At 36.5% G+C, this 25,868-nt stretch overlaps 1 protein-coding gene across 1 annotated transcript; it reads left to right on the forward strand.

Annotated features, from left to right (window-relative positions):
• The first annotated feature begins 21,403 nt into the window (after positions 1-21,403).
• LOC123723056 (uncharacterized protein K02A2.6-like) lies at positions 21,404-25,498 on the forward strand. The gene is made up of 2 exons (XM_045685597.1): positions 21,404-23,494; positions 23,597-25,498. Exons 1-2 carry the CDS (start codon positions 21,404-21,406, stop codon positions 25,496-25,498), a joined length of 3,993 nt encoding a protein of 1,330 aa, XP_045541553.1.
• The last annotated feature ends 370 nt before the right edge of the window (positions 25,499-25,868 follow it).

The raw sequence follows: 25,868 nt of genomic DNA on the forward strand, positions 1-25,868 counted from the left end.
ATACCTTACCAGGTCAAACGCCTTAGTAAGGTCCAGGAAAGCCGCATAGACAGCTGTCCTCCTATCAGTGTAATACTTGACAATGTGCTTGAGAGACAAAATGGCACACTCTGTTGATAAACTTTGATCGAACATTACAACAATTAAAAGAAAATAACATCTCGAATCCTACGTTATTCTTCATTTGTTATTCTTGGAGCAACTTAAATGAAACTTAATAACTGCTATAATTATGCATTCTATATCGAAAAATATAATTTTTTTTTAATTTTTGTCTGCCTGTCTGTCTGTTTGTCTATCCGCAAGGCTGTGTTTGTTCAGGGTAATCTACGAAACAGCTCGACTAATTTTGATGGGACTTTGACGGGAAGTAACTGATGAACGTGGGCATTTTATAGGTTACTTTTTTTATTCTGCGTTGACGAAGTCGCGACCAACCGCTCGTTTTGACTATTTGAATTTAATTTTCAATGCAAAAGGTTTACTTTAATCATTAGAAGAGGTACGGGCATTGCATCTTCAGTCTTTTTTTATAGAAAATAAATATACAAGGACATTCTTATAATCTCAAAAAATTAGTATTACAAAATTTTCTTAGCAATGCTATCTTGTTCTTAGCTATTATTGACTTGTATTATTTACCGATAGTTAATTTTATGACAGTAAATTAGTTGCACTAACTTTAAGTGAGATAATGACGCTTTTGGGGAGTTCGCGTATAGCTTGGCTAGGATTATATCTTTCGTAGTCTTTAGGTGTGTTGATGAGTCTTAGGATGGCTTTCATTCGTTCATTTTCTGGTAGTTTGGTGTCCGGATCGTCAATATAGTTGACAAGGGCTCCTTCTAGAGTGCTGTAGGTGTTGTAAGCCGACTCCGGACCCTTCGCTCCGGGTCCCGTATCGTCATAGTTGTTTTCGATGGCAAATCTGATTTGCGACTCGAAGGCCGCGGAGTAGCTCGGTATAGTTAATCTGTCTCGCAGTGAGTTTTCGCTCGTCGCCAGACACAGGACTAGAGGTATCTGCGAACAAATACGAAAATGTTTTAAAATTACATTGTAAAAATAGCAAAGCTCCTTTCGAAGTTATTTACACCAATATATTGATATTAGTCAAACTTCAATTGACTTATTTGTATGTGGATCTTTTTGTTTGTCGAATGTGTGTGTACAGATTCACAACTTAAACCACTAACTTTGGAACAAATCTTTGCCATTCAAGAATTAAATAATGACATTTATACAATATTTTACACATCATCTAACAACATTTGGCTTATATATTATTACAAATGTCACAATTGAATTCTACAGAAACACTAGCAACCAACATAAGATATTTAGGACAAAGGTATTTCATTAGTTTTCTTGAGGTCATTGTCCTCGAACCTTGGTCCAATATAGGGATGGGCGTTAATTCAACGAACTAGTTAAATCAACCGTTGATCACCCTTACCCTTCAACGATTCAAGCGTTGACCGCTTTTCATTTGACTAGTTGAATTCAACGTAAAGTTACGTAGGAATTACCGGTAGTTTTTTTTCTGGGCGAGTATTTGAGCGTTTGTTTACTGAATGTGTGATTAACTATAATAGTTTTTCGAATAGTTAATCGTAGTATTTACTGCGATGGAGTCTGGCTGCGGAGGCGGCGCGTAGGTGTAGTTACTGAGTTTGGTTAAACAGCTTAGCTTGTTATCTATAAAGTAATTGATTAATTATGAATCGAATTAAGCATTTTAAAAAAAATGGTAGTAATTAATTAGGTAATTAATTGAAGTTAAGTCGAATTTAAGGTACGTGGCTAACACATTCAGTGCCACCGAATCGCCTTGCGAAATCCCTTAAGTGTGTACTCGAGAATCGTTATGAGATTTAACGTGTTATGTTATTAGAAAGCATAACCGATTAGTAAACTACAGTGTACAAAAATTCTTTTTCTGTTTGGACCATTTCAGTAAAGACGTATTGTTAGAGTCCTTCGCAAAACATAAAGAAAGCAGAAAAAAAAATTGATCTCGCTGTTTCTAAGTACATTTTAAAAGTATCTGCTTTAACGGTTTAACTTATTATTCAATTTGCAAGCTATGACGTCATAGTGTGTCATATAAGATCGTCGGTGGCTTAGGGGTTAAGCACTTGACTTGCAATCTGCAGGTCAAGTGTTCGAATCCCGCCATGTACCAATGTGTTTTTCGATTTTCGTTTTACATATGTACATTCATCCTACGTTCTTACGGTGAAGGAAAACATCGTGATGCAACCTGCACATATCTGAGAAAAAATTCAATGATATGTGTGAAGTCAACCTGCACTGGGCCAGCGTGGTTTACTATGGCCTAGTCACCCCTAACTTAGGGTAGGCTCCGAGTCCCTCGGTGGGGACGTATAGTGAGCTGATGATGATAATGTATATACACACTCCCTCCTTAATTATTTGTTGCATTTAGACAATCTTAAGAAGTACATTTGTTTTCCTATAGAATCAGTTAACTTACCCAAATTTATAGCTTATTTATATTACGTGAACACCGACTTCTTTCTGTGTCACTACAAAAAACATAATTTTTAACTTTGTTTTACTTTTTTGTATTACAGTACAGTTTATTGAATTGAAAACTCCAGTTTTACTACTTGATAGTACGTCGTGCATATTCACTGAAAGTCAATAACAAGCTCTGCGTTTCGTTTCACATTGATCAAAACGTGGAGGGAGCTCAAATCAAACACAGCTCCCATTATTGACATCGTCTGCATATGAAACATTGTAAAATATTTTTCAACTATATTAATGTATCATTAATATTATTAAGAAGATTAAGGAGTAATAGATAATACTGTTGAATATTGCAACAAAAATTACATACGGAAGTCATTTGATTATATTCCGACGGAATAAGAATTTCACACTTCAAAATCAATCAATACAGGAAATAAGCTAAGCTTAGGCTATTGGAGTTAATGAATGAAATAATTTAATGAATGATTTAACGGTTTACAATATTGATATGTAATATGATGGATTACATATCTGAGGTCAATGAACTCCACTAAATGTATGTATACTAGGTCATGTATGTGACTAATGTTTACATACAATAAAGATACGTTATCAAGTCGTATGACTGCAGTGCACGTTCCGCAAGTTTGACTTACAGCAAGGTATGTTATGTGGAGTTGACGTTTATGGGTAGTTCAATGTCCGTCCTCTATGTTTTTATGACGGATTAGACGTTAACCCCATGTAAACTACAAATATTATCAGGCGTTTCAGAACAACCAGTAAATACTTGTCCACTCTATAACTCTATTATGTTAATGTAGAAAATATACAATCATGTTCTATAACACTGCACTATTGAAAATGTAGCACTAGTCTGTATAAAATGAAATTTATACATAATATTTTAAATTAGTTCTATAATGTATCAACACCACGCGATACTGAACCAAAACTTGTAAGGAATGCAACCGTATAAGACAGGTTAAAACTGATTTGATTCATTATAATTATTAATATTCATTATTTCATTAATAGTGCAAATCGCAAAACAAATGAAAAGTTTAAAGAACTATTCAACGATATTCGTATCACCTTTTAGTTATAACATAAAAAAAGATTCATGAAAATTTATTTAAGTAACATAATTGTATATTCCTTTCGAAATATCTTTTAAAATACAATGCATGACATCACTAAGTTTCAAATAGCATCCTGGGCATAAAAATGTCACTTAATTCAGGCTAAAGACGTAAGTTGGCTCGTGTATCTCGAGTTGCAATAATCACGAGACCAGTGACCAATAAAGTTGACAGAAACCAGTCGGTCGGTCATGTGATCACAGGTAGGTTGGATTTAGTGTCTTAAACATCTCAAAGGGCCTAGCACGAATATTTGTGACAGCGCCTTTGTATTGTCATCGTTTTTCTTTACATCATCATCATCATCAGCTCACTATACGTCCCCACCGAGGGGCTCGGAGCCTACCCCAAGTTAGGGGTGACTAGGCCATAGTCAACCACGTCACCAAGTGCGGGTTGGTTGACTTCACACATATCATTGAATTTCTTCTCAGATATGTGCAGGTTGCATCACGATGTTTTCCTTCACCGTAAGAACGTCGGATAAATGTACATATGTAAATCGAAAATCAAAAAACACATTGGTACATGGCGGGATTCGAACCCTGGACCTGCAGATTGCAAGTCAAGTGCTTAACCCCTGAGCCACCGACGCTCTGTACGTGACGTTTTTCTTTACGCTTGATATTAATACAAATGGCGTGTGATGGATCCATCGATTCGATCGTTACGAATTATTCTACAGTTAAAATAATTTTAGTTTAAAGCGAAATTAGAATTTCAATTTTAAAATCACACAAAGTATTCGATGCAAAAGACAGCTAAATAAACGGTATCTAATTCCCAGCACAGTTTTGCAAAGCAAACAGCCGGCAAGCAAATCAGATCTCGCAAACGTTACCTCAACTTTTCATACAAGTTAAAACAAATAACGGTCTGATAATTTGCTTAAGGTAAATTCCTGACGGGGGATGGTTTTAAAATGAAACAGATTTAAGCATTAATTTATTTTTTATTTCGAATATAATTCGTAACATCTTTTTTACCCCTCTAAAATGCTATCAAAAATAAAAAATAACTTAACATTAATTATGTATAATGGTAATTATAAATTCAAATAAATCGATTACAATAATTATTCTAATTATATATTAATCGGTAAGATGTTAAAACCCGTCACTACATAATCATAAATTAATTGCAAGGATATTGTTTAATTAAACATGTCCCGTCCGGCACTGAATAATCAAATCAGTTTGATTTAGTGGGCCAAATCCGGAATGCTTATGAAACCATACGTCAGGATAACGACTTGATCGTACCCAATGTTGGATCTAATTAAATATAGTAGCTGAGACTCGGCACGCTCGCGATTTCCCAATTCAGATTACTGATTTTCGGTATGAATTAATAATGGAAAGATTAGGAGTGTTTAATCTTATTCAAATATTTCTGTAAGATATTATATACGACCTTTTTTGACACGTAATTGTTTAGTATATAGGTATACATAAAAGGAGTAAATTGAATTTGTAACAATTTTTTGCAGCATTTTAATTTCCTTTACCCTCAACCTGATCAGTTCTATCAATTCAGTTCTACAACGCTGAATCGATAATCTTGCCGGTTAAAATTCATTTTCCACAAACAAAAAAGCTTTTACCCGTTCCGTCAATCTACTGGAACTGAATAAATTAACGGTAACATTATACATTCAGTATTAAGAGGTTCGCTTTACTGCTACATATTGGTCCGAATACATCAGTTTTAAATATTCAAGTCATTATATTCAATCGAATATTAAAAAGTACAAGTAAAAAAAAGTAGTTTATAACTGAAATAGTAAATTAAAAATAAAATTACATATGATATACTCAAGCCAACCTTATTATTACAGAATGAAAGCAGCAATATTGTTGTATACGTACAATACTATCATCAAGTTAACGTCTACTACTGACTCTACTACTGTCTACAAGAGCCTACAAACCATAAAACTCATGACATTTTTAGAATGCCTTCGTTATTTTTCTATCACCTAGTTATCTTTTACTAAGCCACTTAGTTTACTAGTCTAGTCCTACGTGTGCTAAAAATCTAAGTAACTAGTATGCATATTGGGTATATTCTTTTTTTTATTTCAACTAGTTGTCACCCACGACTTCGTCCGCGCGAAATTAAAAAATAAACTTAATTAGTAGCCTATGTGTTCTTCCAAACTATGTTCTATATCTATGCCAAATTTCAGGGAGGTCCATGCAGCCGTTCTGGAGATACCTTCGTACATCGAAAAATTTGCATTTATAATATAAGTAAGTTTAGCCAAGTGCATTTATTGGTAGATATCAACATGAAAATTAATAGTTGTATGTGTTCTTATACATGAATTTAATCTTACTAATATTATAAATGAGAGAGTTTAGATGTTTGGATGGATGAATGGATGGATGTTTGATTGAAGGTATCTCCGGAACGGCTGAACTGATCTTGATGAAATTTGGCATAGATGTAGAACATAGTCTAGAATCTAGAAGAACACATGTGCTACTTATTAAGTTTTTTTTTATTTTAACTCCGCTCGGACAGAATCGCGGGTAAAAGCTACTACAATGATAAATCAAAGTACTTGTGCCGTTAACATAATCAAATCAGTATGATTTATTAGTTCATATACGGTTTGCTTATTCCACCGCGCATAGGAACAATGATTCTATTGTGTGGTATTCGCGACGGCATTTCATTAGTTCAACCTTGTACTCGTTACGCTACTCTTTATAAACAATATTATTTTAATAATTCTATACACAATACCACCGCAACACCAATTTTAAACGATGTAATTTACTATTGCCTTTCGGCTTAAGAAATGATTCAAACATTTTTCAGATTATTTAAGTGGGCACAGGTGGGCACAGTTAATCGAAAAGTTAACTTCGTTAATCGTTAATTCGTTAATTAAACATTTAACTTCGTTAATCGTTAAAGCGTTAAATTTTCGAAAATTTAACGCAAGTTAAAGTTAATCGTTAACAGTTAACCATACCAAAATTATACATACTAATTTCACACTTATGTGGCGACACTTGTTTAAAATAGTAATTTGACTATACATTCTATAACACACGCATTAGTATTAGAGACAAGTATGAATGCATTATAGTATATTTCATTACGAGTGCGGAAAGCCTGTCATTGCAAAGAGTTCCGACAAATGTCTACCCGACCCGATTCGCATCCGAAGGTGAAGGTTGACAGTAGGCACAAGTTGTAATGACAGTTCCGCCTATGTACTAAACAACTATTTTTAATACAGTTTCGAAAAAATTAAGCAATTTAATATAATAATAAAAACACAATAAACTCAACTAACTAAAATGTTTGGAAAATGGCGCCAACCGTAAAAGAATACAAACAGAGATTTTTTTGTTTTCTTCACCCATTCTGGGTAGGCAAAGGGAACTATGCCCAAACAGCGAAGTTTTCGGTAGATTATTTTTATTGGTATGAAATGAAAATGAAATTTAATGAGAATGAAATTTAAAATGAAACCAACCTAATTCATTGAATCAAATCATTAATTCGTGGTTGGTTTTTTCTTTATAACAGACATTATTTTGAAAGTTGGGAAAGAGAACGCACGAGTTTGGAAAAGCTAAAGGAAAAGCACGAGTAAACATTTTTTTAATACAGTTGCTCAAAAAGGTATTGGAGGGAATTGCAGGGACGAAGAGCGTTCGGAATGTGGGCTATTACATACTCGTGCTTTTATATACTCGTAATGAAATATACTATTTCGAACCTTCTTTTGATTTTGTCCTGTTGGTCACGTCATTCCCGGATGCTCTGATGCATCACACTTGCACGCGAGCTTCACATGTATCAATTATCAACTCGTTCGTTCACCATTCGAGTCGCCGACAGTCGCACAACATAGTTGAACTTACGAGCGTGGCGTGGCACGTAATTTAAACAAAATGACAGCACGTCTCCAAGTTTCTAATTTAACGATTAACGGACTTTTATTAACGGAAGTTGAGTTTAACGGAAGTTAACAAAAGCGTTAACACTTTTTGAAGTTAACTTAAAAGTTAATCCGTTAAGCAAAATGTTAACTTCGTTAATTAACGATTAACGGATTAACGCGTTAATGCCCAGCTCTGAGTATATGTCTATTGTATATACAAGTATAGAACTGTCTATATTTAATTCTATAAACTACTATACAATGCTTACTCTATGGCCAAAACATTCATGGGTTAAGCAAATATTACCATAACTGTTCATAGTTTATAAAATTATTAGGATTTAAGACAGATTTTGGTACTTGGAAAGCGCATCCAAACCAAAATTTAACTGCAACGTATTTGTGGTACTAATTTCACCACAGTTTTTCATTTTAATAGCATAACGTTTTATTTAATAAAACAAAAGAAAGCACAACGATTTAGTAAAAGCCTTTCAATATAGAACAGAACATCTGACAGCTTACGGCAAGATTGAATGTTAAAATATAACAATCGATGTAGAGTTGTAGAGCAAATTTGTAAAGAATTTGCAAAAATATAATTCAAGTTATCCTGAAGTGAAGAGTTGGAGGAAAAGTTCGGTAAGTAATCCGCCCCGAGGGAGCAATGTTGAATCTTTCACTCACTTTAACGCCTAACGTCAAAATCGAACCTTTTCTCAGTACTTCGATATTGTGTAAAAGTCGTATTTTTACAATGTTAATATGTAGATTTACTATTAAAATATACTTTGTATTTTTTATTTAAAAAAATCAAGAAAATGGTGGATACTAAATTTTGTTACGAATAAACGGCCAAGTATCAATGAAAACGACTCTGTCGTATTAAGAATATGGTGAAATAACCGTATATCGGTCTCGACGGCAGTTCCAAAAGGCGAATTTCCGATACGACTTAGATAGGGTCCCTCAAGAAGAAACAACGCATCTGCGGTACATCTGCGGATGTCCATGGGCTCGTTCGCCCCCTATTCTTACAAAAAAATATAAAGTTCATTACAGAATTTTTTTCCCTAGATAAAACGTTTAGTTCGTTCTATTTCGTAAATATATATAACAGTAATGTAAATAGTAATTAATTTATTAATCTTATTTTTTTCATATTTAGTCAGCTCTTTTTATTCATAGTCAGCTCTTTGCACTAAGTTGTTGGATAGAAACCTGAAAATATTTATTGCTAGCCATTTCATTGCTCAAAAAATGTTATACCAATTTTTTGATGAACGAATATATAACACACATAAAAAAATACTAGATGTCGCCCGCGACCCCGTCCGCGACCCCGTCCGCGACCCCGTCCGCGACCCCGTCCGCGCGGAACTAAAAAAACGTAATAAGTAGGCTATGTGTTCCTCCAGACTGATCTACATCTATGTCAAATTTCATCGAGATCTATACAGCCGTTCTGGAGATACCATCAAACATCCATCCAAACATTCGCATTTATAATATTAGTAAGTAATTAATTAAGAAACGGCTTAACTCACGTTTTGATCGTCCGGTGGCGGCACCGACTAGTTTCGGACCCATCGGGGGTCCATCTTCAGGGCGAGTGTTTAATCCAACTAGTCGGTGCCGCCACCGGACGATCAAAACGTGAGTTAAGCCGTTTCTTAATTAATTAATTATGATGTCTCACGAAAGTTTATACAATTTAATATTAGTAAGATTAAATAATTTATTTATCTGCAGAATATCGCTACACTAACTAGATTATTATCTAATAATAAAGTCAATTTACATAATTCTATGTTGGTGTAAATTTATAATCTTGCCTGAAATTATATAAATTGATCGATTGCCTAATTGGAATACAAAACTGTACAATACTAAATCCATTTAAAAGAAATGAAACATCATCAAATTGTTTTAAGAATTACGTGACTTTATCTCTATCAATTTTCTGTATTAATATCTACTGAATGTGATTGTTTAATAGCACGTATAAATGTGTTGAAGAATAATATTTAACCGTGAAATTTCACTGCTATAACTCTTGTATTAATACGTATTGTTGCCTCTATTTTTTCAAAGAGAATGTAAGGAATGTTTATTTTAGGTAGTTTATTTAAGGGATGTTTTAACAGTGGTAGACAGCAACAACAACATCCCAGAATCTTCACTTCCGAAACACGCGTATACTTACCTGTTTTTTGTTCCAGTTGCAGTTTTCAGATGCATTCGATTTCCCAGATGCACCCAGTGGAAGTTTTTCAATGCAAATCATTAGTCCAAATGTGCAGGTTTTTATTATTTTATTATATATATCGTTTACTTTCAATAATTTTTGTAACACTGTACACATTGATTTAAATAAAAAAAAAAAACATTTTTTTCCGTAGATGGCCGTACTAGTGACTGCAAGCTTCACCGAAGCCTCACGTGACATCCAGCACGTCCCAGTCAAGTTACGTCAATGCCTCTTCTACGATGAATCCCAGTACCTCTCCTTCTACACTCACAGTGACCGTATGCTTAAATGTCGGATGTCCTTTCTACTCGCTAACTGTAATTGCACACCTTTTAATATAAACGTGTAGCAACACTAAGATATTTGCCATCAAAGTTTGTTCAAACATCCAACCATGAATTTACCTACGAACAATTTGAGCAAATGTTTGGCGAATCCACGCCGCAATATTTGATATTATAATAATTTGATAAGAACGGATGGAGTAAATAGTAATTTGTCCTCGTATAAACATCGCATTTATTACCAAGGAGGTCTGAGTAATAATTAACAATTATTTATGTTTAAATAGAATGGTAACATCGTACTGTAAGTAACGGAAAAATTCCCCACAGTATTGATTTATACTCGACTAATTTTCGCGTTATCTAAGCCATACGATAAGGGGCACCTGCCATAAGCCGCGTGCTCCTATGATAAACACACTTCCCCATCTTTGCCTACCTGCGTGGCTTATTCTGAAACGTTCGACACTTACGCAATTTCAGTTATAACAATAAAGGGGGATGGTCTAACCGTTCGAAAAATTATCGAGTGATTGGAGAATATACGCTTATCGTATCTAACACTTCAGCGGAATATATCGACGTATTTTATATCTCAAGCTTGTCGTATCTTTTAGATAAAAGGAATGCTTTGTAAAAGCTTTGATAACGTTATATGTTATATGTACGTCGCTATTGAAATTTTTGCTTGTGTGTTCAATTTTTGTTATGAAGATTTCCTTAAAATATAATTTATATATACAATATTACTTAATATTAAGTAACGATTCGTAATTAGGATGTTAACAAATTTTAAATCAAAACAATTTTATATAAATCTGGAACAAACTTTGAAGATTTCGAATCAGGCAAACGTGGTGAAACTGTTTCGTATCATCCATTCCATTTCCATACATGTTTCAAATATATATGTGCTTTGAAAAGTAACGTGATCAAATCTAAACAAGTACTATAAAGCGGAAAAATGTAGCTAAACTCCAAAACAACAATATAAATTTTTTAATTGTTTTATTTTATAATTATTTTGAGTTAAATTGTTGATATTATTTTTTAATAATGAAACTGTTATAGATTCCTTCGTAGTTTTAATATAAGATATCATTTCTAGATTTATTGGTTTACTAACCACTTCCACAGATTAAACACATGTACATAAACATTGTTATCTTGCAATATTTAAGAAATTTTATCTTACGTGAACACTTCTTTGTATATTTCAAATAGCCACATTTATAAACGCATATAATGAAATAATAAGTAATAGAAGATGAGTAAGATATTTTGTACGTGAGTGTACGCGCACAACGTGCAGCGAGCGGCGTAGTAAATGCTACATGTCATATAGTTTTTAGAGCCGCACACGTCCGGAATGGCCTCAATGTATGTTTGTGGCTGTCATTATGAGGACGGTTACATAATCTTTATGTCAAGCGAACCAAGTCTATACTTTGTGTGAGTCGTGCATTGCTTATTTACAATAATAATAATAATAATAAGTTTATTGATTCACAAAAATTTTTTTTTACAATTCAATAGGACTCTGCCTCCTGTGGTAGGTGGGGACCTGTGTTACAGGAGGTAGTGCCTTCTCTTAATCTATGTCTTAAATAGGTACTTATCTATACAATATGCTTGTGTGTGTGCGCGAGCGCGCACGTGTGTGTATGTGTGTGTTTGTATTTGTGCTTGCGTTTGTGTGTGTACGTGTATGTGTTATTATTAATTATTGTTTGTTTTATTTTTGAATTAGTAGGAGATTTTCTGTTTGTTCATAGTTGAGTTTTAACAGCCATTGTGTCACATATTTCTTAAATTTGTAATTATTAGGTCCTTACATATGAAATTGGCGTTTTTCGTACTGGCCACTTTAATCACGAATTTCTCCTCTTTGGTAAGGAATTCCAAATTCAAATTTGTACAGCTATAGACTCATGTATTTTTGGTTCGATGACCGTCATTCATTTGTTTTTTTTCTTCTGTTTTTTCTGTTTGCGTCACTCATTTTACAAAATGGAAAACTTAAAATATCGCATTATTTACGAGTACGAGTTCCGCCGTGGCACTAGTGCTGCGGAAACGACTCGAAGGGTGAATGATGTGTATGGCGGTCGTGTTGCAAAAGAAAACACAGTTCGTTTTTGGTTCCAACGTTTTTGTTCTGGAAATTTCGATCTGCATAACAAGCCCCGTGGACGGCCTGAGACTCAAGTTGATAATGAAGAGTTGAAGGCTATTGTGGAAGCGGATCCATCGCAAACCACGTCCGAGTTAGCTGCAGGCTGCGATGTTAGTGATAAAACTGTTTTAATTCACTTGAAGCAAATTGGGAAGATTAAAAAGCTTGAAAGGTGGGTACCTCACGAATTGACTGAAGCAAACCGGCAAACGCGCGTCGACTGTTGCGTTACATTACTAAACCGGCACAATAATGAAGGTATTTTAAACCGAATCATTACCTGTGATGAAAAATGGGTTCTTTACGATAATCGGAAGCACTCAGCGCAATGGTTGGATCCTGGCCAGCCAGCCAAATCCTGCCCCAAGCGAAAATTAACCCCAAAAAAGTTACTTGTAAGCGTTTGGTGGACTAGTGCCGGTATTGTTCATTACAGTTTTCTCAAATCTGGCCAGGCTATTACGGCTGATGTCTATTGTCAGCAATTGCAAACCATGATGGAAAAGCTAGCGGCTAAACAACCTAGGCTGGTCAATCGCTCCACGCCACTGCTGCTTCACGACAACGCTAGACCACACACTGCGCAACAGACGGCTACTAAATTAGAAGAGCTTCAATTGGAAAGTCTAAGACATCCTCCGTACTCCCCGGACCTTGCTCCAACAGATTACCATTTTTTTCGAAATTTGGATAACTTCTTGCAAGGGAAAAAATTCAACTCCGATGGGGCAGTCCAAATCGCCTTCAAAGATTTTATTGATTCCCGTCCGACTGTTTTTTTTAGTAAAGGGATCAATGAACTACCTATGAGATGGCAAAAGTGCATAGAAAATGATGGTTCATACTTTGATTAATTAAATATATTATATTAAAAAATATTCGACTTTTTGTTCCTCCCATACAAAACGCCAATTTCATATGTAAGGACCTAATATTTAACTTAGCTATATTAGTATCAGATTTAACAAGTAATTGATTATAAACCCAAGGCGCGACAATATTAATACATTGTAGCAATTTCATTTAAACTTTTGCACAATGTTAAGGCTACTTTATCAAAAAAAAAGTGTCACTAACCAAGCCTGAATATATCTGTGGGAGTGGTTCTAGAAGTTGTGGTTGCGCGAGAAATTATAAACTTGTTTGTTCAAACAAAACTTGTTTCAGTAAAACCATGTGTACTGAGACCTTGATATTGAAATATACTCTCACGAGTATAAAGTCATTGAAGTATGTAATAATTAACATTGTTACATAAAATATTTAGTAATTATAAGTATATTTTGAAACAAATTAATAAGATAAGCAGTGAAACGTAGAAGCGTTCAATTACCGTTTTATCCTGCGTACTAAGAACTAGCTGTACTGTGATTATTTTTGCTAGCACAAACACTCCGCGTATCATTACACATTAGACTCACCTCATAGTAATTGTACAACGCAGTTACAACTATTACATTGTCAACATCGAATATTCGAGAAAATAACTCAACTGTTTTCTCTCTGTATTATAACAAATATTTTAGTAATTTTATTGCTTTTTGTCTTATAACAGTGACTGTATGTAATTTGAGGTATTTATATTGAATAGATCAATATTTCTTACCAGAAATTATTTAAATTCTCGAAGTAAACTTGACTAAAAGGCTATGGTTAAATATAGACATATTTAAGAAATATAACATCCTGTCTATACTAAGCAGTTATTATAAATAGACCGCGTATGTTGCGTAGTTGAGTTAATCTCGGGATCTGAGTGAAGTCGGAGCCGCGATCACTAAGTCAAGATAAATGTTTATATGTGAAGTTCGCACATACTTTTGACATATTTGTCGACCTTTTTCTGTAGAAAACGAAAGTTTATTTTTTTCTATTTTATTTTATGTGTTTTAAAAAGTTCGATCCATAAACTAGAATACAAGCATTTGCATACCCATGAGTAGCATCAAACAAATGGTTGTAAATTACTCAGTCTCTAAGAAGTCTGAAATGGGCTGGGATATTGGCTTACTCCTATGGGTCACTTACTCGAAGACTGCATGTCATTTATTTTATGTCGATACTTACTGAGTTCATGCATTCAGTTGACAATTCGGATTAATAATGCAAAAGCAATTGCGTTCATTTGGCCACACCAAATGAAAGTCTCTCTGCCTATACCTTTGGGTTACAGGCGTGAGTGTGCATTGTTCCAGCAGTGTGCGTTTTTATCTTGATTTTTAAAGTAAGCAACGCATTTGCGGTTCTTATGGTGTTCCAAATATCCATAGGTGTAGGTGAACTCCTATGGACTGGACACATTGGCATGTTGGCTCCTATCCATAAAAAAAATATCACATTAAACTATCTTGTTTGAATACTAACGATATTTTTTTGTGTTATCTAATACAACTATAACAGTTTAATTAGCCCCTTTATCAGTGATAGATTCCGCAGCAGCATTAGTTGCACGAGTGGCCTGCTCGACCGGAGCAATGTTACGATCACACAGAAGTAACGCGTTTGCCATCTAGTGGTATAATATACAGTAACCTTGAGGATAACGTCTTCTATCCCCAATAAGTTAAGCAAGCGCAGTCGTTTATCATGTGGGAACTGTCAATGTAGCATTTAATAAATCGTCGCCCTCCACCTCACCTAGTAAGTAATAAGTAAAGATTAATATTGTAACTGTAGCTTTTATCTGCAGTGACTCTTGTATTAATACACATTCCTATCTCTGTTTAGTCAAAGGGATGACAAGAATCAAAGCTGGATAAGTGAGTGCCTATAACCAACAGTGTAGCTAACAGTGGTAGGCATCAGCAACAAGCAACATCTATTGTATAAATAGGTCTGAAATACCACAACCACACAGAAGACAGGTGTGAAGTGCGAGACTAATTTTTATTTTTTCTTACGTTAACTAAACGCGTGAAATCATTCTCCTTATCAAGCGCACAGAAACTCACGATTGTCAGGCACACATAAATAAGGCCGATTTTAAAATTTTATCAACCAATATTACGCTAACATTGGTCTATTAAATTTTATGGAATAAGTTTTGAGAATCAGTACTAAACTTGATGGTTGATGAAGTGTTAATTGATTAAAAAAAACCTGTTTAAGTTAATAATTCGGAAGTACAATGTTGTAGAAAAAGGCAAAATGTATTTTTTGTTAGAATATATTTAAACATCTTCGATATTTAAGTAAATATAATTTTATTTGAATTAATTTAAATTCTTTTGAAATAAAAAGGTATATTTTTATAATTAATATGTACTGCCTAACATTTTTTTCACGTTAAATTTGTAAACTTATGAAATAAACAAAAGAAGGTATCATTATAAAATTATTGAAGTGGTATTTTTCTTCTTTTTTTAGAATTATGATTTTGTACAATCGCCACGGTAATACGAAAACAGAAAAAAACATAAATAATACCACCGATATTACTGCAATATTATATTGCAGCATTTCCAATATCTGCAGACGGCCTGCATAAATTGTCTGCAGAGACGCCGAAGTTTGCGACAGATCAGAGGTAAATTAATCCGAGTTTAAGATAAGAGCAGGTTCCAATTTACATAATACCTTAGCTATTTTGAATTATTATAATATAATTCTTTACGCGCTGTGGGATTTTTCAGAAAAAAAAAACATTTATTTGACTTAGTAGAGAATACAGATACTTATTGTTGAAAAAAATAGATCTATTACCCGATGTATTTTTTAACATTTGAATCTTACTAATATTATAAATGCGAATGTTTGGATGGATGGATGGATGTTTGTTAGATGGTATCTGCAGAACGGTATAACGGATCTCGATGACATTTGGCGTATATGTAGAACATAGTCATAACACGTAGGCTACTACTTTTTTTTTTCAATGTCATGTGGACGGAGTCGCAGACACTTAATGTTAAAAATAGCCGACTTCAAAACAAAAAAACTATCTCAAACAAAATGCGCTTAAAAGTAATTTAAAAAAAACAATTTCAAACAAAATGCACTCAAAAGTAACGTAAAAAACAATTTCAAACAAAATTCACTCAAAAGTAACATAAAAAAACAATTTCAAACAAAATGCATTCAAAAGTACCATAAAAAACAATCTCAAACAAAATACACTAAAAAGAAACAAAATAATGTCATGGAAACTTCTTTCTTTCTTTCTTCTCTCTTTCAAAAACCCTCTAAACTCTAAAGAAAGTTCTCTTCTTTCTTGTAACATGTCTATATTGTATAATTATTGTTATTTCGCAGTCGGTGTCGGCCGAAGTAAATAGGTGACATTTTATATTTGAGATGTATTAGACATACTTACGTTTATGTCCCTACTTAGGCCGAAACCGACTCCAAAATAACAATAATTATACAATATAGACATGTTACAAGAAAGAAGAGAACTTTCTTTAGAGTTTAGAGGGTTTTTGAAAGAGAGAAGAAAGAAAGAAAGAAGTTTCCATGACATTATTTTGTTTCTTTTTAGTGTATTTTGTTTGAGATTGTTTTTTATGGTACTTTTGAATGCATTTTGTTTGAAATTGTTTTTTTATGTTACTTTTGAGTGAATTTTGTTTGAAATTGTTTTTTACGTTACTTTTGAGTGCATTTTGTTTGAAATTGTTTTTTTTAAATTACTTTTAAGCGCATTTTGTTTGAGATAGTTTTTTTGTTTTGAAGTCGGCTATTTTTTTTCTTAAAATGTTTGTTTTATTTCTCAATTTTTAGTGAATTTGAAGTTTAATTACAAATTTCCTTAATACGTATAAGGACATAAATAAGACAAATAAAGAAAAGGACTTTCCTATTTAATATGTGTGTACTTCAATTCAAAAACTAATTTAGAATACACCAGATAACCACTTATCCTTTAAACAATGAAATAATTATCAAAATCGGTATACAAATTGAAAATTAACGAACTAATACATCGTAGCGTGCCTTTAATTTTGTCCAGCCGCGCGCCGCACTAGCATTTTTCGAATGCGCGTAGTTTTTAATAATTTAATATCTTCCAAACTATTGATCAGAATTACATAGTTTAAAGGCTAATGTAATCTGCATTTAATACTCTAGCCATCAAACATATTTATTTGGATAAGGATTCATATCGAATATAATATAATAGCGCCGTAAGCTTACGACGCTGTTTTTCGTGTGCAATTTAATCGAAGTTTGTTCATAATAACATGGTTTTTGTGAGACATCCATAGATGATAGATATATGCCACCTGAGACTTTTATTTAGCAAATTTAAGGATCTATAATTACTCGATACATCATTTTAATGTAGGTCATATAGTTTGACCTACGTAAGCCCAGAAAGCAAATTTGTGCTATTCATTGTAACGCGATGTAGCATTTTTCGTTTCCGCGTAATTTTATTCTTACGATATCTCCTAAACTATTAGACAGAATGATATAGTTTCAATTGCAAATATAATCTACATTAAATTCTCTTGATAATGAACATATTTATTTACATAAGGGTTAATACTGAACTTGAATAATAGCGTCGGAAATAGGGCATGAATTTAATTAATGTTTCTAAAGAAAAAAATGGTTATTGTGAGAAAACTATAAAAGATAGATATATGCTATCGCGGACTTTTATTTAGCACATTTAAAGAGCTACAATTCGCCATACATCATTTTTATGTAGGTCCTATAGTTTAGCCTACGTAAGCGCTGAAAGCAAAAATGTCCCCAATTTCCGCAACAAATTTTGAAGCTATATTCAAAATCTACTAGTCTTCTAGTTATTTAAAAAAAAAAACAAAAAAATGGGACCCACCTGCAAGCACTTCCTTTCGATTAAAATAATTTTTATCAAAATCGGACCACCAGGGACCTAGTTTCGCGGTAACACACATAAAAAAAAAAAAAAAAAAAAAAAAATACAGTCGAATTGATAACCTCCTTCTTTTTGAAGTCGGCTAAAAATTAAACCGAATTTCATTTGAAGAATTACATCTTTGAATACAAACTGTTATATGCTTTTAAGTATTTTCAAAACGATTTAATATATTTAAATCCAAATCCCAATAAACTTTATGCAAAAAAACGTTTTACATTTCAACATTTCATATTAACCCCTCTTTTATATTAGTTGTCAAGCAGAATCATTGGATCGTAACGAAGAGAAAAGACACCTGTCAAATTTTTTCCATTTACAAGAATCTCTGACAGTTGGAAGTTGTCACAATGAACTCCATTATAAAGTTGGTGTAATTCATAAGATGTAGAGGTCAATCTCCACTGTTGTATCGCCTTTGTAAACAATATGACCATCTCTTTCATTCTCTTTCCATTAAACAGAGATAACAATAGTGTACTATTAAATGTGTTACGATAGTTAACGATAAAGATTCTAGCATCATTGGTAAAATAGCGTTCGCGCGCGACTCTGTCCGCACAGAATTAAAATTAAATTTTAATATAGGAATTAAATTGAATGTTTATAACAAAATAATTTGTTTTAAAGTGCCACCTCTTGAGTACAATTACGGCCCACCCTGAAATTACTATAAAACATGGGAAATAGTAATTTTTTTGTAATTTCTATTATTTTTTTGTATTATAGAATAAATTTCAATATAATTAAATAGTACTCAATCAATAATTCACCATTTTATTACAAAAACAATGTCCTATTAGGATTATCACGGATATTAATTTAATGGGTCTCTATCTCTAGTATACAATGCAAATCAAAATACTTGTGACATTTTAAATATTATTGATACATTAATATAACTTTTTCAATTCCTATTAACTTGCTCATCAACTATTTATCTTTATGTATGTTATCTTGTACAAATCTTGTAACCTAAATAAGGCCCATTGTCAGAATTTTTTTTACTGAACCCAATCTTTTGATTGTTTTCTTTACTTTTAAAACGCAAAAGAGATGAAATTAATATGTTGCGATGTTTGTCGCAAAAAAAAAAGATAAAGGAAAATTCATAACAATGAAGTAAAGTCGACGTGACTAATTGCGCATTATTCTGAAGAACCTTTTATTGTGATAATAAATGGAATAAATTATGCAAAACGGCAGCTTTCTTGTTTTGTGTTGCTAACTTTTTAATTTAATGTTTATATTATTGTATTAGATTCTTAGCACTTCCTCATAACATTTAGAGCCTTTTTCATAATGTCCAAGGAAGTCCTACTTGGAACTTATTTGTTAAATAAAATGTTATTTGCGTTTCACAATCTTCACTCTTCTCCAAATAAGGTGTGAAATGCCAACTATTTTGACAGTAAGTATGTGTCAGTTAATTTATTTTTTATCAAGTTATCAAGTACATTACTCGGATTGATTGGATATCGACATTGTGACAATCTTGTGCCTTGACTGTCTGTAGAAACACTACAGCTAAACACCTATGTAAAAAATATCTTCATCCATTAAGTATTCTTTGAAAAAAAAACAATGATTATAATCTTGTTCCTGTATGAATATTTTACGAGGCAAACTTACGAAAAGGAATAAATATATGTTGTTATTAATTAATTAAAAATATTTTAAACAAATCTATATGACGGAAAATGTTGATATCTTTTTTTATTTCACTTAAAGGTATATTAGAACAATTTTTTTTTAATTGACGACCCATTTACGCGGAAAGACAAGGTATTTTAGAATTTTTTGAACCTATTGTATTGTATATTTATAAAATGACCCATTGGAAAATTAATTAATAGAACTTTTGAAAACATATTTTGTACTATGAAAGAAAAGATTTAATTTTCATCCCAAAATCAGATGAGACACAGAATATCTTTATTTGTACCTTTATTTCATAAAATTATTTTTAGACAGAACTTTTAAAGACATTAACAAAGGATGTAAATAGTATTAATGTGCTAATACCTTCATAAATCAAAGGCAGCACCCTCACGACACCGGCAGGCGGACTCCGCTATCGCTTTGTCGCGAACGGACGCGAATTAGTTCGTTAAAAAACTAAGTATTTGAACTAGCAACATTGTTGTTACGCCATCTACATCCGCCTGCTGAGCCTGCACGTAGCTGAGCGGAGCTACAACGCCATCTACATCCGACAACTCGCCAGCAAAACGGAAGTCGTCGCTGATCAATCTTTAATGCCAACGATGTCGTCACATCCCGTGAATCTACCCTATATAAGCCGTTGCACTGACACCGCAAGTTTCAGTTTTTATTCTGTCGTCGGAAGGTCAACATAACTTCAACTTCAGTTTACTTAACTTATGAACTCAGAACCAACCACGCTGCCGGTTGCCTGCTTGTTAGATAAGTACTGATTACCGAGTCATTTCTGCCTTTTTGTCATTTTGTATTCGTGATGTTAGAATTACAGTTGGTAAGCAATGATTCAGAGTTACAGTTGGTAAGAGATGATTCAGAGAACCAGTTGGTAAGCGATGATTTAGAGAACCAGTTGGTAAGCGATTAAACAATTACCATTAATATCAGACGTACAGTTTATATGCGATGTTATTGTGTCGTATCACTATCACTGCGGTGAGTTGTTTGTTCATATTAATCAGAGTTATTCAGACCGTGTGGACAGGGATGGCTGTAAGGGGTGGTGGAGGCCATTGGGGGGTTGCAAAACCCTTGCTCTAAGATGTTTATCTTAGATAGACATGTGCGGGGTTTAAAACCCTTGCTTTAGGATGTTCATTTTAGACAGAGATTGTCGGGTTGCAAAACCCCTGCTTGAGAATGTTCATCTTACATAGAGATCGACGAGATGCGTAGGTATCTCGATTCAGTGATGGATGTATTCCGATTTAGTTATTATCAACGCGATACGTAGGTATCTCGATTCAGTGACGGGTGCAGCCCGATTTAGAGTTAGATCGACGAAGTACGTAGGTACCTCGATTCAGATACGTGTGCACATGCGTGTGTAGGTACGTATATTCACAGTAGACAATTCGTGACTACAGCATACAGAGAAATGTAGTTCACGACACGCTTCTCTGAATTGCAGATTTCGTGAACTATATCTGATAGTTACTGTAAGGTATTTGTCGGGTATGCGCTTGCACTGAATAAATTAGTTCGTTACCTACCGCGTGGTTTTATTGACGTCTCACTGGCGACGAGTACGGGATTAATATATATATTTTTTCTTTTGTTGTTATAAGTTTGTGTGCAAAATGCCGATAGGTAAAATTGAAGCATTTTCGTTAAGTTCAAAACAGTGGCCGGCATATATACGCCGCGTTAATCAATATATTTTGCTGAATGAAATACGCGACGAGTTGAAGGTGCCTACTTTAATAACGGTTGTTGGTGAAGAAACTTATGCTTTAATGTGCGATTTGTGTGCGCCGGCTTTCCCGGAAGACAAGACGTACGATCAATTGGTACGGCTAGTGACAGAGCACTTGGAGCCGCAGCGCTCTGAGATCGCGGAGCGACACGTGTTCCGGCTGCGACGTCAACGGCCCGGCGAGTCGCTCACCGGCTATTTACAAGCGCTGAAACATCTCGCGGCCACCTGCAATTTCGGCAAGTGCAACACATGCTCGACCATCGAGGAGAACTTACGCGACCTGTTCGTATCAGGTCTGGCTAGTGATGCGATGCGTGCAAGAATATTTGCTGAAAAGAAGATTCAGTACAAGGAGGCGGTGGAGCTCGCACTGGCACTCGAGGCAGCAGAACGGCATGCTGAGGTCAGTGGCAGCACAGGAGCTTCGGTGACGGACTCATCTCCAGCAGCGGCCGATGGGAGCTCGGCCGAGGGGCTGCATTACACGCGCCCGGGCAGCGGGGGACGCGGCGTGCGGGGCACGCAATCTCTGCGGTCGGCCCGGGCGGGGAGTACGGCGGGAGGCTCGGCGAACGACGCGCCGAGCGGAACGGCAACAGGACCGAGCGGAGCGGCAACGGGGCCGAGCGGAGCGGCAACGAGTGTCCGCGCGTGTTGGCGTTGCGGGAAAGCTCACGCGGCGGCTGGGTGCCGATTCAAAACATACACTTGTGATAAGTGCGGCCAGCGAGGCCATATTAAAGTGATGTGTAAAGTGCGGGGCAGTGTTGGCCTACAGAATTACGTGAGTGAGGAGTCGGACGACGGTCTATATGAGATCGACGAAGACGAGGGTTTGTACGAGGTAGCAGCGAAAGGTACCAAACCATACTTTATTAATTTATTGATCGATAACAAGATTTTGAAATGTGAAATAGACACCGGTAGTCGTATCTCGGCGATCGCGGAGGAGTGCTACCGTAGCATGTTTTCGCATAAAAAAATTAATAAAGATAATATTTGTCTACGTTCGTACTCTGGTTCACGGATTGAGTCTCTCGGTTACATCGAGGTGAATGTTAAGTTAGGGAATAAGCATTGTGACTCATTGCATTTGTATGTTATAAAAGGCGGCGCACGGCCGTTATTAGGTCGAGAGTGGATGCAGGCTTTAAATTTAAAACAAATAACACTCAATGTAATCCGAGACGACGATTTTGTGAATCAGTTATGTAAAGAATTTCCGGAAGTATTTAGTGATAAGCTAGGCACATGCAAGCGGACCATTCGATTACAGCTCGTTGACAAGGAACCGGTTTATTTGCGCGCGCGGCCACTACCGCTTGCGCTGCGGGCGCGGGTTGAGCGGGAGCTCGCTCGTCTTGAGGCGGACGGCGCCATCTATCGCGTCGAATATTCAGACTACGGCACGCCCATTGTGCCGGTCGTTAAGAGTAACGGGGACATAAGAATTTGTGGGGATTACAAAATGACAATTAACCCCAAATTAAAAAGAGATTTTTATCCGTTACCTCGTATTGAGGAATTGTTTGCGAGTCTGAGGGGAGGTGAAAAATTTACAAAAATTGATTTAAGGCACGCTTATGAGAAGTGTCTTCTTTCCGAGGACTCGCAGCCATGCACCGCCATCACCACGCACATGGGGACTTTTGCGTATCGACGCACTCCGTATGGTCTGTCCTGTATACCTGAGAAGTTTCAAAAATTAATGGAGGAGACATTACGCGGGGTGGCGGGGTGTGTTGTATTTTTAGATGACATATGTGTAACGGGGTCGAATCAAAGTGAACACATAAGAAATGTAAGAGCTGTACTCGAACGGTTACGCGACATGGGACTTACAGTGAAGTTTGACAAATGTAAATTCTTGCAGGACAGTGTAAAATATTTGGGCTTTATTATTAACAAGGATGGGCTGCGACCCGATCCGGAGAAATTGGAAGCCATTGCCAGCGCACCCACACCGGAGAACGTCACTCAATTAAAAAGTTTCTTAGGGTTATTAAATTATTATGGACGATTTATTTCGAATTTAAGTACAATTTAACATCCTTTGCATAATCTGCTAAAAAAGGGGGTCGGCTGGAAGTGGGATTCCGAATGTAAAAAAGCCTTCAACGAGGCGAAGCGATCACTTCTTAGCGAACGGGTACTGGCGCATTACGAGGAGGGGCGGGAACTTGTAATATCGGTGGACAGCAGTGCGTATGGGTTGGGCGCTGTGCTCGCGCACCGCTACGACGACGGCAGCGAGCGCCCCGTTAGCTGCGCCTCGCGCACGCTTAACGCGGCCGAGCGCAACTACAGCCAGCTCGATAAAGAGGCGTTAGCTATTTTATTTGGCATCACCAAACACCATCAGTACCTTTTCGGGAGACGGTTCACGTTGCGCACCGATCACCAGCCCCTAACATACATTTTTGGAGGCAAGGGTAGTATCCCCCAGACGGCCGCGAGTCGGCTGCAGCGTTGGGCGGCACGCTTGGCCGCATACGATTTTAAAGTCGAATTCGTTCGATCGGCGGACAACGGTCCGGCCGATGCATTGTCTCGCCTACCCTTGGCTAAGGAGGGTCGCTCCGTGGACTCGGTCGATTATTTAGACTTAGTAGAGGATTCGGTACCCGTTGGTTATAAGGACGTCGCGAGGGAGACCGAACGCGACGCGTTATTATGTAAAATTAAGCGTTATGTTATGTTCGGCTGGCCGACGGCCCCGAGTTGCGATGAGGAAAGACCTTATTTTGCTAGGAAACAGGATTTCGCAATTGAACACGGCTGTTTGATTTATAAATATAGGATTGTAATTCCTACTGTCTTACAACAAAAAGTTTTGGAGGAAATTCATGATGGCCACCTTGGTATGAATAAAATGAAATGCTTGTCTAGAAGTTATGTGTACTGGGCCACCATGGATAGAGACATAGAGGAGACGTGCAGGGCGTGCGCGGCGTGCCGCACCGTGCGGGACGCGCCGCCGCGTGCGCCGCTGCACCCCTGGGAGTTCCCGCTGCACCCGTGGTTGCGCATCCACGCTGACTTCGCTGAGTGCGGCGGTAAGCGCTATCTAATTATTATAGACGCACATTCGAAATGGTTAGAGGCGATCCCGATGCGCAACACGAGTGCAGAGAGTACTATAAAAGTTTTTAGAAGTGTGTTTTCACGTTTCGGGCTCCCATCGCAGCTCGTGACCGATAACGGGCCACCATTCTTCTCGCAGGATTTTAAAGTCTTTTGTGAAAACAATTGCATAAAGCACATCACCTCGGCCCCTTACCGACCTCAGGCGAACGGTGCCGCGGAGAATGCCGTTAAAACAATTAAAAAAGCAATTAAAAAAGCACTACACGAGGGCAAGGATGTGAACACGGCACTGACTAAATTTTTGTTTAAATACCGCAACTGTGAACACGCCACGACGGGCGTGTCGCCGGCCGTGGCGCTGCTGGGTCGGCGGATGCGTAGCCGGCTAGACGCGCTGCGGCCGGACACAGCAGCGGCTGTGCGCGACAAGCAGGAGCGGCAGGCGGCCCGCGCCGCCGGCCATCTCAGAGAGTTTAGCGTGGGGGAGACTGTACTCGCGCGCGACTATGCATCGAAGGGGAACAAATGGGCCGAAGCCACGGTGGTCAAAAGGACCGGGCCGGTTTCCTATAAGGTAGCCTTGGGCAATGGTGTGGAATGGCGTAGACACGCGGACCAGGTGGTCCCAGCCAAGGGACGGTTTTTGTTGTCCCGTACCAGCCACACGTCTACGGGTAACGGGTTAGAGTTACAGACCGAGGAGTCCGAGGTCGGTGCGGAGTCGGGAGGACAGCCTATGGATGAGGCATCCAGCGGTGGCGAGTCCCCGGCGGCGTCGCCCCGCGCAGCGACCGAGTTATCTCCGAGGCAGCCGGGGGCTACGCCACCCCAGATGTCTGCCCGCGCACTGCGTGCTTTAAAGCGGGCCAAATTTAATGTATTAGCTTAGTGGGGAGAGATGTAAGGTATTTGTCGGGTATGCGCTTGCACTGAATAAATTAGTTCGTTACCTACCGCGTGGTTTTATTGACGTCTCAGTTACGAAGTAATTAAGGCCACTTAAATAAATTAAAATATAGATTCTTACACATGCATATCTTACTAATATTATAAATGCGAATGTTTAGATGAATGGATGGACCGATGGATCCATCCATCTTGTGATACCTTGTAACAAAATGTTTAAATGCTAAATGGATCTCACTGAAATTTTGCATAGATGCAGAACACAGTCTGGAAGAACACATATGCTACTATATAAGTTTTTCGCGTCGCGCGCAACAGCTAGTCCAAACGCATCACTATTGTCATCTTCGCTT

This window comes from Papilio machaon, chromosome W, assembly GCF_912999745.1.
Source record: "Papilio machaon chromosome W, ilPapMach1.1, whole genome shotgun sequence".
Classification (NCBI taxonomy): domain Eukaryota; kingdom Metazoa; phylum Arthropoda; class Insecta; order Lepidoptera; family Papilionidae; genus Papilio; species Papilio machaon.

Excerpts from the sequence above, each read along its gene's own strand:
- LOC123723056 (XM_045685597.1), top strand. The coding sequence starts at position 21,404 with ATGCCGATAGGTAAAATTGAAGCATTTTCGTTAAGTTCAAAACAGTGG. Across the intron at positions 23,495-23,596 it reads GCGCACCCACACCGGAGAAC|GGGGTCGGCTGGAAGTGGGA; the intron begins GTCACTCAATTA and ends CTGCTAAAAAAG.